The sequence below is a fragment of the Onychostoma macrolepis genome, chromosome 19 (assembly GCF_012432095.1).
Source record: "Onychostoma macrolepis isolate SWU-2019 chromosome 19, ASM1243209v1, whole genome shotgun sequence".
Lineage (NCBI taxonomy): Eukaryota > Metazoa > Chordata > Actinopteri > Cypriniformes > Cyprinidae > Onychostoma > Onychostoma macrolepis.
Window position 1 is genome coordinate 914,320 of NC_081173.1, and position 16,161 is coordinate 930,480.

The window sequence follows — 16,161 nt, forward strand, 5'->3', positions numbered from 1 at the left end:
TTATTTTTCTAATAATTCCCGTCGTCAACTATTCCTTACATATTTGTTCTAAAGTTTGGCAGAGTGATCACAAGATGCTAGGCCAGGTTTTGTATTGTTTACAGAAAGGCACGTTCTCATCTCTTTTTCTTCTTCTGTTAATTAGGCCTATCATGTTGCTCTGCGTGTGTTTTTCTTCAAAGCACCAACTTACCTAATGTTGGTTTGATTGCTTGTGTTACATGAGAAAATAAATCATTTTGCCTACCTGATGTAATAGATTTAAAGCGGGTTCGGGTCAAGATTCGTGGCTGGCCTGGTACATAAATAAATTAGTGCTGCTGTTGGATAACGGATCAGTTGTTCTGTTAAGTAGCCTACTGCTGGTGCATTTTTACCAAACTGCTTTGCATCTCTCCATCAGATAACCCCATGTTCGTGATGTGCCATTTACAGGTAGCCTATTTCCCTAAACTGTCTCACAGCTCATATATTTTTCAGCCAAGGGGTGAGAACATAATGATTACAAAAACGATTATTTATTTTTGTTAATTATTATTTACCATTCCTGGCTAATTATAGCCATTCCTGGTTAATTATACCACCATTCCTGGCTGGTGGAATGATCTTCCCACCCATATTCGGAGTGCGGGATCCCTGGCAATCTTCAAGCAACAGCTGAAAACTCATTTCTTTCAACACTACTTGACTACACCTTACTCATAAAAAATATATATATATATATATATATATTTTTTTTTCCTTATTTATTCCTTCCCTTGCTAGCTTGTACTTATTTAAACAATGCCTGAGACGGTGTTACGAGCACTTCGTTTGTCGGATTGCCTCTTCAAGATGAATCGCTTCATGTATTCTCCAATTGTAAGTCGCTTTGGATAAGAGCGTCTGCAAAATGATTAAATGTATTTTATTTCAGTTAGTTTTTCAGTAACAGTTGTTAGTTTCGTTTCGTTTTTCAAACATTTTGACATTTTTATTTTATTTCAGTTTACGAAATTGTTTTTTCATCAATCGTTTTCATCTTAGTTTTAGTTTTCGTTTACGAAAATAACCTTGGTCCTTCCTTAGGGGTTTTCACCAGGGAGGGGCTGATGTCATCAGCATGAGCTCAGAGAACCAAGTATGGAGCAATCAACAGCTCTTGTACTTCTTCCTCTCTGATCTTGCATAGTGTCTGTCCAAAAAGGCTCACTGGGGGAAATGAGTACTTGTGCAGACCCTGGGGCCAGTTGTGTGCTAGTGTATCCATGCCGAGGGGGGCACTGGTCAGCAAATATCACAGAGAACAATGGGAAGATAATAAATCTATCTGTGCCTATAGCTGAATAATCTCCAAATCAGCTGGACCACTTAGAAATGGAGTCTCCTCTCTCACCGGTAACCTCTGTAACCTGGCATGCGAGTGGCTCACAGTGACTTCAGTCAGTTGACGATAGATAGCTGATGATGCAAATGCCCACTTCCCTTAATGAAGCAATGGCAGCCTCTGCGACTTTTCTAAAGATGCGAGGAGACAGGGACAACACGAAAGGGAGAACCTTGTACTGATATGCCTGTCCCTTGAAAGCAAACCATAGGAACAGCCTGTGCCAAGAAAGAATTGAGACAATGAAGTACACGTCCTTCAGGTCTATCTTCGCAAACCAATCATCAGTTTGTACAAGGCCTAATTCAGTACTTGCAGGTCTAAGATTCGGAGTACCCTTCTTATACCATTGCCTTTCTTGGGTATGATGAAGTAAGTGCTGTAGAACCCTTTATTCATCTTGGATGGAGGGACAGGCTCTATCACGTCCTTTGTTAGGAAAACTGTGATCTCTCCACCCAAAGCACAGCAGCATTCTTGCCTCAAATTGAGATGAAAAGAACACCACTGTACCTGAGTGGGTGCCTGAAGAACTGGATTGCATAGACGAGCCCGGCAGATCTGATGATCCTTCGTGACAGGTTGGAAATGCCCAAACTCTGTTTCAGAGGCACTGGGGAACCACATCCATCAAATGTGCTTCTTTGCAATACAAATTGAATACAAACATTTGTGCTTATGTTTAAAAATATCCATCAACCATTATAGCCATTCACTTCAGAAACACTTTGAAGAACTAATAAGAATCCTTATAGTATTTCATAGGGCCTTGGGTAGTTCAACAAATGCATGGACATCAAAAACAATGAATCAAAATAGTTGTATTGATTTGAGTGTGGACCTGCAGAAACATTGCACAATATCCTAACTACACAAAGAAAACATTTCACATTGCACAAGAAACTAAGAAATTCCTTTAAGCATGAAAGACCTCAGGCTCAGGTTGAGGAATCCATACTCCTCCAAACAATACTCCAGCAATTCGCCATGGGTGAATTCAGTATGTACATTAACAATGATATAGGACAAATACTGTTGAATTTAATGGAAACTATGTGAGTGGCTCTGTGGCATCCGATTCATAGCTTATATATGTCACTTACATTTGTTACTTACTGTATGTTCAAGTAGCAGAAAACATTTTTAAACATTTTAAACATTTGTAAACATTACACATCCATCCCATAATGATAAAAATCCACCCAGTGTTTTTTTTTTTTTTAATCTCTATTTTAAAATCCCCTTTCTCAAATCAGGCTGATCTGAGAGTCCTGTCAGAATGATGTAGTTCTGCACCCATGATAGTTGATTGACAAGACCGTCTTACCTTAGACCCGCCCTGAGTGAACTGTCATCCGTCTGCCATTATGTGGACTTCAGTGCAGGGGAAGACAAGAATGTCTCCGATTAAGAGATTGAGGTGTTTTGTTGTTGGATGTAATAATGAATATAGCAGTCATCATTTACTCCCGACATCTGAGCCGCTGAAGACGCATTAACGGTACTTTCATTTTGAAGGGAATGTGCCGATCCCCGATCTGCCTAAATGCGTTTATGTTCGCGCAAATCATTTGTGATCCAGCTTCATCTACAGAAGTGAGTATAATGGTTTTGTTTTATGTATCTTTGCAAATCACCTTTCCTAATAATGTGCTAGTTAGCCAGTTTTGCGGCTAAAGTAAACAGTGCTGCTCATCACCCCACAGAAGAGAGGGGCGGGGTCAGCAGAGCTCATTAGCGTTTAAAGCAACATGGACTAAAATGGCTTGCCAAAAACAGAGCTGATTTTGACATGGTAAAAAAAAAGTTTTTTACACTACCATTGAGAAATTTTAACCAAAGTATGTTATGGACTTTTCATTAAGACCTTAAATAATCATATCAACTTGTGGAAAATGGGCATCTGATGACCCCTTTAGCAATATATTATCATAGCTATTACAATACAATTAAAATCACATTCAAACACAGAAATGTCATGATACATTTAAAGGAATTCTCATAATTACAGCTTACAAAACAATTATATACTTTATAAACTGATCCAACTCCGCATGCCTGTACACACTCCAACAACATCTAGACACGCTCCTGATATGATGGCAGATGGTGTTCTGTGGGATCTCCTGCCAGACCTGGAATCAGAGCATCAGTGAGCTCCTGGACAGTCTGTGGTGCTTCTTGGTGGCTTCATATGCTCCGCTACATAGTGTCCCAGAAGTTCTCAATTGGATTCAGATCTGGGGAACATGAGCGCCAGTTAATAGCATCAATGCCTTTGTCATACAGAAACTACCTGCACACTCTGACCACACGAAGGCTGGGCTTTGTCGTGCACCAGTGTAAGCTCTGACAGTAGCTCTGAGGATTTCATCCCGGTACCTAACAGCAGTAAGGGTATCGTTGGCTCGCACAATGAGGTCTGTGCATCCGTTCAAGATATTCCTCCCCAGACCGTCACTGACCCACCGCCAAACCGCTCATGCTGGATGATGTTGCAAACAGCATAACGCCCCCCATGGTATCTCCTGACACTTATACATCTGTCACGTGCTCAGTGTGAACCTGCTCTCATCCGTGAAGAGAACGGGGCACCAAGGACGGACCTGCCAATACTGGTGTTCTCTGCAAATGCCAGTGGAGTTGCCTGGTGCTGGGCTGTGAGCCCAGGTCCCACTACAGGAAGTCAGACCCTCATGCCATCCTCATAGAGTCTGTTTCTGACAGTTTAGTCAGAAACATGTACACTATTAGCCTGCTGAAGCTCATTTTGTAGGGCTCTGGTGGTGCTCCTCCTGTTCCTCATGGTACAAAGGAGCCGATACCGGTCCTGCTGCTTGTTACCCTTCTACAGTCCTTGTCTCTCGGTGTCTCCACCATGCACTTGAACCTCCTTGCAATGCCATGTATGGATGCGCCATCCTCAAGGAGATGGATCACCTGTGCAAACTTATTGGGTTGCAGATACTGTATCATGCTTCCCTCCATGCTGAAGAGTTCAGATTGAGAATCAACCAATGTAAGTGTTTTCTATGTTTGGTGTTTTGTATCCTTTTTTTCAATTGACCAGGGGTATGAATTGTAATTTGTTTGTCATGTTTGCCCATCGCTGAATGTCCTGGTTAGCATGATAACGCTCAGTTTGTCTATTGTGATTTAGAAGGACTCTTTAATATTGGTACTTTTATACTAGAATGCTCACTGAGTGCACATGGCAAGTATTCCTGTGCTAGGACTTCTACTTCACCACCTGATTTGAACTCTGTTGGGATATTCACTCCATGTCAGAAGCGTTTTGGGAGCACATGGGAACTGGTGAATGTTTGGACAAGCAGTGGACACTCCTTGAACTTTCTATCATTCTCAAGCATCATCATCATCATCAACATTATCACCAATATCATCTTCATCAACGATAAGTACAAGAGACATTCACAAAAAGACATTCATGATTTTTATTGGACAATGTGCAAATTTATCTTCCATTCATGAGTAACATTCACTGCTATGTCAAAAGCTTACAAGTCGTTGATCCTTTTCATCTCATACTCATCTGCTTTAATAGTCCATGCTGATTTGACACCCTTCACAAGGAGGGTAAGCCACAAACATTCATTGCCAAAGAAGCTGGCTGTTCACAGAGTGCTGTATCCAAGCATGTTAACAAGAAAGTTGAGTGGAAGGAAAAAGTGTGGAAGAAAAAGACAGTTGTCCTCTGCTGAACCACAGACAACGTCAGAGGCGTCTTACCTGGGCTAAGGAGAAGAAGAACTGGACTGTTGCCCAGTGGTCCAAAGTCCTCTTTTCAGATGAGAGCAAGTTTTGTATTTCATTTGGAAACCAAGGTCCTAGAGTCTGGAGGAAGGGTGGAGAAGCTCATAGCCCAAGTTGCTTGAAGTCTAGTGTTAAGTTTCGCAATGTCATCTGCTGGTGTTGGTCCATTGTGTTTTTTGAAAACCAAAGTCACTGCACCCGTTTACCAAGAAATTTTGGAGCACTTCATGCTTCCTTCTGCTGACCAGCTTTTTAAAGATGCTGATTTCATTTTCCAGCAGGATTTGGCACCTGCCCACACTGCCAAAAGCACCAAAAGTTGGTAAAATGACCATGGTGTTGGTGTGCTTGACTGGCCAGCAAACTCACCAGACCTGAAGCCCAGAGAGAATCTATGGGGTATTGTCAAGAGGAAAATGAGAAACGAGACCAAAAAAATGCAGATGAGCTGAAGGCCACTGTCAAAGAAACTTGGGCTTCCATACCACCTCAGCAGTGCCACAAACTGATCACCTCCATGCCACGCCGAATTGAGGCAGTTATTAAAGCAAAAGGAGCCCCTACCAAGTATTGAGTACATATACAGTAAATGAACATACTTTCCAGAAGGCCAACAATTCACTAAAAATGTTTTTTTATTGATCTTATGAAGTATTCTAATTTGTTGAGATAGTGAATTGGTGGGTTTTTGTTAAATGTGAGCCTAAATCATCACAATTAAAAGAAACAAAGACTTAAACTACTTCAGTCTGTGTGCACTGAATTTATTTAATACACGAGTTTCACAATTTGAGTTGAATTACTGAAATAAATGAACTTTTCCACAACATTCTAATTTATTGAAATGCACCTGTATTTTTGATTTAAGGTACATATATTAAGAATGGTTGGTGGGCCCCTCCCTCGATACATTTTGTAGCAGGCATCTTCTTTAAAGAAAGGAGAGCGGTCACATGCTAATGATAAGGAATGACAAGGACCCTAACAAAACCCAAAACTAGAGACAAATCAGGAAGAACAAGGAGAGAGCAATTGTCTGTGGCCATGACCTGCAAAACCATTCCTTTTTTGGGGGTTGTCTTGCTGTTGCCTTACCTACGGTTCCTTTTGTACAACTGTCCACTCATATGTTTCCACAATATAAGACCTTGGTTGCTCAGCTACAGTAATAACTCAAGTAGGGTCCCAAGTCCCATCCTTCCGAAATCTGACACTATCCCCAACCTTTAGTTTCTGATGCAGTTTGGTTCCGTGGCCAAACTTTTCTTTCTGTTTCCTTTGACATGATTCCAATAACTGCTTCACTGAGCTGGTAACGATCTGAGGTTTTAAAAGTTCAGCTGAGGTTGGTAACCTTGTTCTCACCCTTCCATCAGCAGTTGTGCAGGGGACACTCCGAAATCCTCATATGTTTCGACTCCATCAGTTCCTTCAAACAACTGCTGCTCCTTCTTATGAAACACTTCGGTAGTTTAATTAATCCCAAAGGAAATTGAAAGAAACCGATAACAGCTAAATTGTATATTAAAAGTGCATATCTGCTCCTTGTAGATGCATTTTCAGAATCTGTTAATGACAGCAGTTTCACGCAAGAACATGACTTTGGATCAGTGTGTCTGTAAATGCATTTGAGAAAAATTTATTGTTTTTAGGAGGTACTGAGCGTAATGTACACAGCCATTGTTTTGTTCATGACATAATGGGACATACATAATGTTATAAATACTTAATAAATGAGAAATTCACTGCAATGGTCACCATCCTTTATACAAATGAATGATTTTTTTCTCATGAAGCTTAAGTGCAATTCTATATTCATAGCTTCCTCCATGATTGCCAGCATTATGGTTATGCTTATTTTGTTCAAAGTAATGATGCCAGTTTCCATTTTCATCTGCTCCAAACCCAAATACACTCACCTGGAAAAGAAAGAAAGAAAGAAAAACAAACAAACAAACAAATAAATAACAACCAAATAACTTGTGTCTTAAATATCAGCGTGAACTGGTTAGTCTTCATAGACATTTGTCTGTAAATTGGTCATGGAACCTTTGTGAAAGTGCTAGAGGCTCATCTTTACTTGCCACAATATCAGTGAATGAAATGAAACATGGCTTGAAGACAGCTACAGTGCAACAGTCCTAAATGAAACAGCCCCTCCTAACTTTAATTTTACAAGTGTCTGCAGGACTGTTAGGAGAGGTGGAGGTGTAGCTGTTCTATTTAAAGATGTTTATCAATACAAGCAAGTGTCATTTGGTCAGTATTTGTCCTTTGAATATCTAGGTATTGTGCTGAAAGGTGCTCCACGCATTCTGTTTATCATTATTTACAGGCCTCCAAAATACTCTCCAGCCTTTGTTGAAGAGTTCACAGAACTGTTATCAATGATTTCCTCAGAGTTTAACTGTTTTACTATTGCAGGGGATTTTAATATTCACATAGATAATGCAGAAATCAAAACTGCAAAAGAAATTATAACTGTTTTAAACACTTTTGATCTGACCCAGCATGTGCATGGACCCACACACAATCGTGGACACACTCTAGATTTACTAATCAGTAGAGGTCTAAACATTTCATCCATTGTTATTAAGGATGTAGCACTATCTGATCACTTCTGTATTTTCTTTGATATATTGATCTCTGTTACCACTGAATCTAGATCTGTCTCTGTCAGAAAGAGATGCATTAATAAGAACGCTATTTATGTACGCTATTTATGAAGCTAGTACGCTATTTATGAAGGCTATATCTTTAACACCAAGCATTTCTGCAGACTCTGTTGATCTTCTCCTGGATTCTTTTAACTCAAAAGTTAAGAATGTTATTGATGATATTGCTCCAGCAAGGGTCTGCAAGAAGAATGGCAGACAAAAATCACCATGGAGAAAATCAACAGCAGTTCAGAGTATGAAAAGACAATGCAGAAAAGCTGAGCGGATGTGGCGGAAGACAAAACGTGAAATTCACTATAGCATCTATAAAGACAGCCTTCATGCTTTCAATGTGGAACTAGCCACAGCTAGACAGACCTTCTTCTCAAACCTTATAAACAGTAACTTAAACAACTCTCGCACTCTTTTTGCTACTGTTGAGAGACTAACAAACCCCCCAAGTCAGATTCCCAGTGAAATGCTCTCCGACAGCAAATGCAATGAGTTTGCTTCCTTCTTTTCTGAGAAGATCAATAATATCAGAAAGGAGATTGGCACATCCTCAAGTTATGCAGAGGTCACACAGATTCGACCGCAATTTCAAAAAGAAGTGACTATGTCTGTTTTTGAAGCAATTCATAGCAAAATTTTGAAAGAAATAATACAGCACCTTACATCGTCAACATGCTATCTTGACATTCTTCCCACATCTTTTTTCAAAAGTGTGCTTAACTGTTTAGAAGCAGATCTCTTAGAAGTGGTGAACGCTTCACTTCTTTCTGGGACTTTTCCAAACTCCCTGAAAACTGCAGCTGTTAATCTTGATAACACCATGTTGAACAACTATAGACCAATATCAAATCTTCCTTTCATAGGTAAGATTATTGAAAAGGTAGTTTTTAATCAGCAGAACAACTACTTAAACTCAAATGGATACCTGGAAAATTTTCAATCTGGTTTCCGAGCACATCATAGCACAGAGACCGCGCTTATTAAGATAATAAATGATATTCGCTTCAATTCTGATTCAGGCAAAATATCAGTGCTGGATCTTAGTGCCGCGTTTGACACTGTTGATCAAAACATACTTCTAGAGAGACTGGAAAACTGGGTCGGGCTTTCTGGGATGGAACTCAAATGGTTCAGGTCATACTTAGAAGGGAGAGGTTATTATGTGAGTATAGGAGAGCATAGGTCTAAGTGGACGTCCATGACATGCGGAGTCCCACAGGGCTCAATTTTTTCACTGGTCTTGTTTAGCCTGTATATGCTCCCACTAAGTCAAATAATGAGAAAGAACCAAATTGCCTATCACAGCTATGCTGATGATACGCAGATTTACCTAGCCTTATCTCCAAATGACTACAGCCCCATTGACTCCTCTGCCAATGCATTGATGAAATAAACTGTTGGATGTGCCAGAACTTTCTTCAGTTAAACAAGGAGAAAACTGAAGTCATTGCATTTGGAAACAAAGATGAAGTTCTCAAGGTGAATGCATACCTTGACTCTAGGGGTCAATCAACTAAAAACCAAGTCAAAAATCTTGGGGTGATTCTGGAGACAGACCTTAGTTTTAGTAGTCATGTCAAAGCAGTAACTAAATCAGCATACTATCATCTCAAAAACATTGCAAGAATTAGATATTTTGTTTCCAGTCAAGACTTGGAGAATCTTGTTCATGCCTTTATCACCAGCAGGGTGGATTATTGTAATGGTCTCCTTCCAAAGAAGACCATTAGACAGCTGCAGCTCATCCAGAACGCTGCTGCCAGGATTCTGACCAGAACCAGAACATCTGAGCATATCACACCAGTCCTCAGGTCCTTACACTTGGCTTCCAGTTACATTTAGGATTGATTTTAAAGTACTTTTACTTGTTTATAAATCTCTCAATGGCCAAGGACCTAAATACATTGGAGACATGCTCACTGAACATAAACCTAACATACCACTCAGATCATTAGTCGGTTAGAAATACCAAGGGTTTACACAAAACAAGGGGAGTCCGCTTTTAGCTATTATGCCGCCCGCAGTTGGAACCAGCTTCCAGAAGAGATCAGATGTGCTAAAACATTAGCCACATTTAAATCCAAACTCAAAAAATCTGTTTAGCTGTGCATTTGTTGAATGAGCACTGTGCTACGTCCGAACTGATTACACTATATATAATCACTTTCTATTCTTAAATGTTTTAAATTCTTTTTAAATCAATTTTTAAATCACTTTGTTTTTATTGTTGTGATTATTATTATTTTTAATTTCTTGTTATTATGATTATTTTTAATGACTATTTCACTTCCTTTTATGTAAAGCACTTTGAATTACCACGGTGTATGAAATGTGCTATATAAATAAACTTGCCTTGCCTTGCCTTGCCTTGCCTATCATAATTTTTACAGGGTATGCAAATCGATTCTACCAGTATTAGCACTGATTGGACGCTAGGTGGTGCTTTGGAGTAATGTTTTCTGTGCAGTTGCCTAGACAGCAACACAAAGCAGTTCTAAACCTTCAGTTGCATTTGTATTTGATTTAATGGAAAATAAATTATTCATTTACAAACTTAAAGGATTAGTTCAACCAAGAATGAAGGACATGTGTGCAGTGGGGCGTCAGAGTAGAGCACCTGTGTGAAAAGATCGAGGAACTGTACATGGGTCTTTCAGAGAAACCAGTAGGCTATGCATAATTAAAACATTACATAGAAAAATATAATACAAGCTCTTGCTGATTTCCCTCATTTTATTTTCAGTATACCTTTATGCATTTACGTAGACATTTTTATTTCAATTTATTCATTTTTTTGATTTTAATGTATTCCCTGGGAATCAACCCCCCTATACTGCAGGTTATTTACCATTATTATTAACATAATGCAAAGCCATTCATGACTTTATAGGGCAAAGTCGATTTATTTATTTTTTTCACGTTAAAAGGCATTTCAGCCAATGGAATCGCAAGATGGATGTGCACTAGATGGACCTTATAAAGCCCTGAATGGTTTAGCTCCTCAGTACTTGAGCGAGCTCTTATCACATTATAGTCCTCCACGTCCATTGCGTTCTCAAAACTCTGGCCGTTTGATAATACCTAGAATATCAAAATCGACTGCGGGCGGCAGATCCTTTTCCTATTTAGCACCCAAACTGTGGAACAATCTACCTAACACTGTTCGGGAGACAGACACACTCTGTCAGTTTAAATCTAGATTAAAGACCCATCTCTTTAGCCTGGCTTACACATAACACATTAATACGCTTCTATTATTCAAATCCGTTAAAGGGTTGTTAGGCTGCATTAATTAGATCAACCAGAACCGGGAACACTTCCCATAACACACGATGTGCTCGTTACATCGTAAGTAGAATGGCATTTACGCTAATATTTGTCTGTTTCTTTCCTATTCTGTTTCTCAGTCCGTATCCGGTCAGATGGTGGATCAGCACCAAGAGATGATGTCTACAGCCCTGATCGTCAGCGGAGACCAGGACACCCAGATGATCCCCAGAGACATCTCCCCAGCGAAGACCTCGATTAAATACAATGAAACTAAAAATATAACAAAAAAACTAAAAATATTATAAAATACCTAACTACATAATACTATTATTGTTAGAAATTGCAACAAAATAAAGAATAGAAATATAAACTTTTGAACTGCGGGTTTCGTCTGGTCAGAGGAGAACTGACCCCCGACTGAGTCTGGTTTCTCCCAAGGTTTTTTTTTCTCTATTCTGTCTCAGAGGGAGTTTTGGTTCCTTGCCGCTGTCGCCTCTGGCTTGCTCAGTTGGGGACACTTAATTTCTAGCGATTATCGCCGATTTGATTGCACAGATACTATTTAAACTAAACTGAGCTAGACAATGACATCTCTGAATTCAATAATGAAATGCCTTTAACTGAAAATTGAAAATTGAGTGTTTAATCTTATCATTATACATTACTGACACTCTATCCTCTAATTTGATACTGTTAAGTGCTTTGACACAATCTGTATCGTTAAAAGCGCTATATAAATAAAGGTGACTTGACTTGACTTGACCTGTTTGCATAACATAACATATTCTGGGCGCTGATAAGATATATTATTTAAAACTTTTTTTTTTTGTTAGGATATTGATAAAGGATATTAGTATGTTGTTGGTATGTTATACCATTACCATACCTTATACACGTATTGCCATATACAGTAGCTTGAGATAACTTGAGAAATCCAGATTAGATTAAAAAATATTTAGTATGGTAGAATTTTAAACAGCTAATATTTTTACAATTTTGACAGCCAATATTAAAGTGTTAAATACAGTCTCCATGAAACTGAATCAAATTTGTCGCTATTAGTATGAATATGTTAGCCTTAGTTATTTACACTCTCCAAAAAAAGGTACAAAAGCTGTCACTGGGGCAGTATCCTTTCAAAAGGTACTAATAATATCTTTTAGAATATGAAGCACCCCCACAAAAAATAAATAAATAAATGATAATGCTGTGCCAGTAATGTTTACATATTTACTATTTGAGTTGGCACGATTCATATGTGTGATGCTGTGTAGACCACAACGTGCATCTGACCCATTTTATTTCTACACAGAATGTTGTATTTCAATATGGAGGAGATCAAATATTGCAAAATGATTATAGCTCTGACATGTAAAAGTGATCATGCATAATAATCATGCAAAACCTAAATTGCAAGCACTATCAACCAAGCTCTCAAATACGGCTTTGCAGGCCTATGACAAGCAAAATGCTATTTTGGCATTTTTTTAAAGGATGAACTCTTCAATATATCCTGCCCTGACTTCTTAGGTGTGTCCGAAATTACACCCTAAACCCTTGTATAGTACACTATTTGTGGTGTTCGAAACCATAGTGCACATTATCATTCAATCCCATAATGCATATAATAACTGTATATTGGGCCCTGCTTTTACAGACTCTTCAGTGTATGAGTGCTGTATTGTATTCTTTTAATAATCTATGAGTTAATATTCTATCAGTTTTACCTGGTCACAGATGTGCAAGGCAAATATGAGTGTAATAAAACCAGTGGATGGGTATCTGCCATGTTTCTGCAGCCAGCGCTCTTGAATATATTTCAAAAAACCAGGATGGAGGATCATCACCTGATGCCACAAAAAGAAATTACACCAAAATCACATTTATAAGTATTATTCACATAAAATACTCAAACTGAGTGAATGCCTGATAGGCTGTTTCATTGGTTGGTTATTATTGAAGCACTGACTGACTGATGGCTACTCACCTTGTCCCTGTTTGCTTTTATACTGGGTTTTACTGGAACATAAGTTCTAAAGAGAAAAGAAATGATGCTATTATGACATATTTTGAACAACTGCAGTGCTTCTAGGGCAAACTTTATTTTACTGTATGTAAATATAAAAAGGTGGTCAACATAAAAAATAAGAATAAACCTACAGGCTGAAGCAGGAGAGTAGGCACTGATGAAATAAAGTGATGTCTTTATGGTAAGAGTTGAAGCATGTTTTAAAGTAAAAGCAATGACAAATTTTACACAGCTGAATTCGTCATGTGTGCTCATTTGTTAAAGCGGCCTCACCGATCGATGTGTTTGGTCGTAAAGATGCTGATGAGCCACTGCAGATCCACGGTCTTGAAAGGGATCAGCACCAGGTGAGTGGAGTTGTCCATGTCCACGGCACTCTCGGGGTAGATTAAACGGTGAGTGGTCTTAGACCCCACGTCCCGCTCAAAGCCTTCGGTTGGGCCCTTATTTATCCTGACAAAATGATTTAGGCAGATGTTTTATGTGCCCTTTGATGCAGTACACCTGTAACACTGTCTAATTCATTCTGGCAATTTGTGTGTGTATGCCACACGTCTACATTTGGTGAGAACATACGATTTGTCAGGACTTTTATAGTCCTAGAATTTAATCCTGACTGTCTTCACACTAACAAATTCATTTCCTGTATCTGATTTGGTTAATAAGTCCAGTTCTTCTGACCACTTCACAGTCTTAGTGCAGGCTCTGACACGCTCTGTCTATACAGGCAGCATCTTCCAGTGGCTAGATTCCTCTCTCAGATATCAGCAGCGATTTCTCTGTGTTAACAAAACCAAACCGTGCCCTGTTTCTGTTTCCTGAGGCATTCCTGTGAGATATTTCAGGTGTTGTGAAAACACGTTGTATGTTAGAAGCATACACCCCATGGCTCCTATTTAAATTTTCTTTTTAATGCAAATATCTCTATGCAAAGTTAGAACTGCCAGTAAAACATAAACACTTGCTACATTGTGCATACTACACCAAGACCAAGTTATCATTACAATTATATTGTGGTTGATTTAGCTTTTATTTTAGTATGTGACTTACAATGCATCACCTCTTGCAATGCTAATAACACATAATATACAAAACAAACCTTAGATGGATTTAATATTATAGGACAATCACTATGTAGAGAGAAGACAGGTAAGAAAATGTATGGAAAGGTTATTCTAGTTATAGACCACATGCAGTTAACAGCTCTCTCACTCACCTGATGACAAGATCATGGGCATCAATGAGCGCACCGTAGTGGGAGCCTTTGAGGTTCCCAGAATTCCCCACTACAGCACAGGTTCTGCAGCGACCTGGGCCAGCATCTGAGTAATCTTCTTCATTCGGGAAGATGCCAAATAACATCTCCGCTACTGCTTTGTAGTTCACTCTACTCTTATATTGTAGCTTCTGTTCAAATATTACGGAAGAACAATCATGAGTAACAGAACTGTCTTCTCTGCTAAATTACAAGTTTAAACTAATGGTTTCCAGTGGTACAAGCAAATAGGTTATCACACACTGAATTTGGCAGTAATAACTGATGTCAGTAATGATAAAATAATCCTAACATTACCTACATTTCACTACTGATTATACCCTGCATGATTGTGTATGTGACAATAATAAAGAACCTTGAACATTGTGGCTATATCGGCCGAGGCACTTACTTGCCACCACCAATAGAGGGCGTTGCTGAGTATGCAGTTTTTCTTAGTCAGTAAGGGTTGGGCATAGGGGTCGTAGCACTTTTGGAACCAGGTGTCATGAGCGATGTCTGACACGCACTGACCACATGCACATGCTCCAAAGAGAAGTCTTTGTACAGAAGGTCGAGAGAATATAAATACACAGATGACCACACTCACACTTAAGATGATGTATCGGGTTCTTTTGGCCCCAGAGCACGGCATCTTTTACTCATCTCTTGAGCCCTTCAACAAGAGAAATATTTTAGTAATTACTATAAGTATGTATATACTGTATAATATTCTTTATGTTTATCACAGTACTTCAATTACACGAATAGCCCTGCCTCAGGCATGCTAAAATAGTAAGCTATATAGTTTGAACTTTGAAAGTTATCAGTTCAGGTTACATTTGTAAATTTTCCCCCCAGAATTGCACTTCACCTGAGCTGATCAAACTATGTGACCCTGCAGCACAAAACCAGTCATAAGTCACTGGGGTATATTTGTAGCAATAGCCAACAATACATTGTATGGGTCAAATTATTGATTTTTCTTTTATGCCAAAAATCATTAGGATATTAAGGAAAGATCATGTTTCATGAAGATATTTTGTAAATTTCTTACCGTAAATGTATCAAAACTTCATTTTTGATTAGTAATATGCATTGCTAAGAACTTAATTTGGACAACTTTAAAAACGATTTTATCAATATTTAGATTTTTTTGCACCCTCAGATTCCAGATTTTCAAATAGTTGTATACATCAATGGAAAGATTATGTATTCAGCTTTCAGATTATGTATAAATCTCAATTTTGAAAAATTTACACTTATGACTGGTTTTGTGGTCTAGGGTCACATATAGTAATAAATAACAACAGCCACATTAAAAACAAACCAAATGTTAAGTATTCCAGCAACTAAAAACTGTAGTCATTCAAAATAACTTTTACCAATAGTAACCATCTTTTAAAGAGGTTGAACCGCTTTTATCAGAATCCCAACTCTTTGGCTGATGATACACTGAGCAACTTTTTGAGCAATGTTGCCATCAACGTTCAACCAGGTGAGACACAGGTCCCACGACCGATCTAAAATATCCAGATAGAAATGTGTTACCCATTCTCAATGGGAAACTACCCAAGCAAAATTGCTCAAAAAGTTGTCCTGTGTATCATCATCCTTTGGTTTGCTTGACATTTCAACCCACCTGTGCAGATGTGCAGAGCAGAAGGACAGATGCGCATCTCAAGTGTTTCATCATTAATCTTACTTTCAATAGCATAGATTATAGCTCATCAGTGAGTCCTGACGTTCAGGTAGTTAATGGTTGAACATGTGTGTGAGTGTGGGAGTGTGTGTCTGC

At 38.7% G+C, this 16,161-nt stretch overlaps 1 protein-coding gene across 1 annotated transcript; it reads right to left on the bottom strand.

The window, feature by feature from the left end:
- Positions 1 to 6,774: 6,774 nt before the first annotated feature.
- Positions 6,775 to 16,121, bottom strand: LOC131526039 (CMP-N-acetylneuraminate-beta-galactosamide-alpha-2,3-sialyltransferase 1-like). Its single transcript, XM_058754105.1, has 7 exons — positions 16,006 to 16,121; positions 14,776 to 15,039; positions 14,325 to 14,515; positions 13,382 to 13,561; positions 13,067 to 13,112; positions 12,807 to 12,926; positions 6,775 to 7,059 (listed from the first exon to the last, which is right to left on the bottom strand). Exons 2-7 carry the CDS (start codon positions 15,016 to 15,018, stop codon positions 6,895 to 6,897), a joined length of 945 nt encoding a protein of 314 aa, XP_058610088.1. The 5' UTR covers positions 15,019 to 15,039; positions 16,006 to 16,121; the 3' UTR covers positions 6,775 to 6,894.
- Between the last annotated feature and the right edge of the window lie 40 nt (positions 16,122 to 16,161).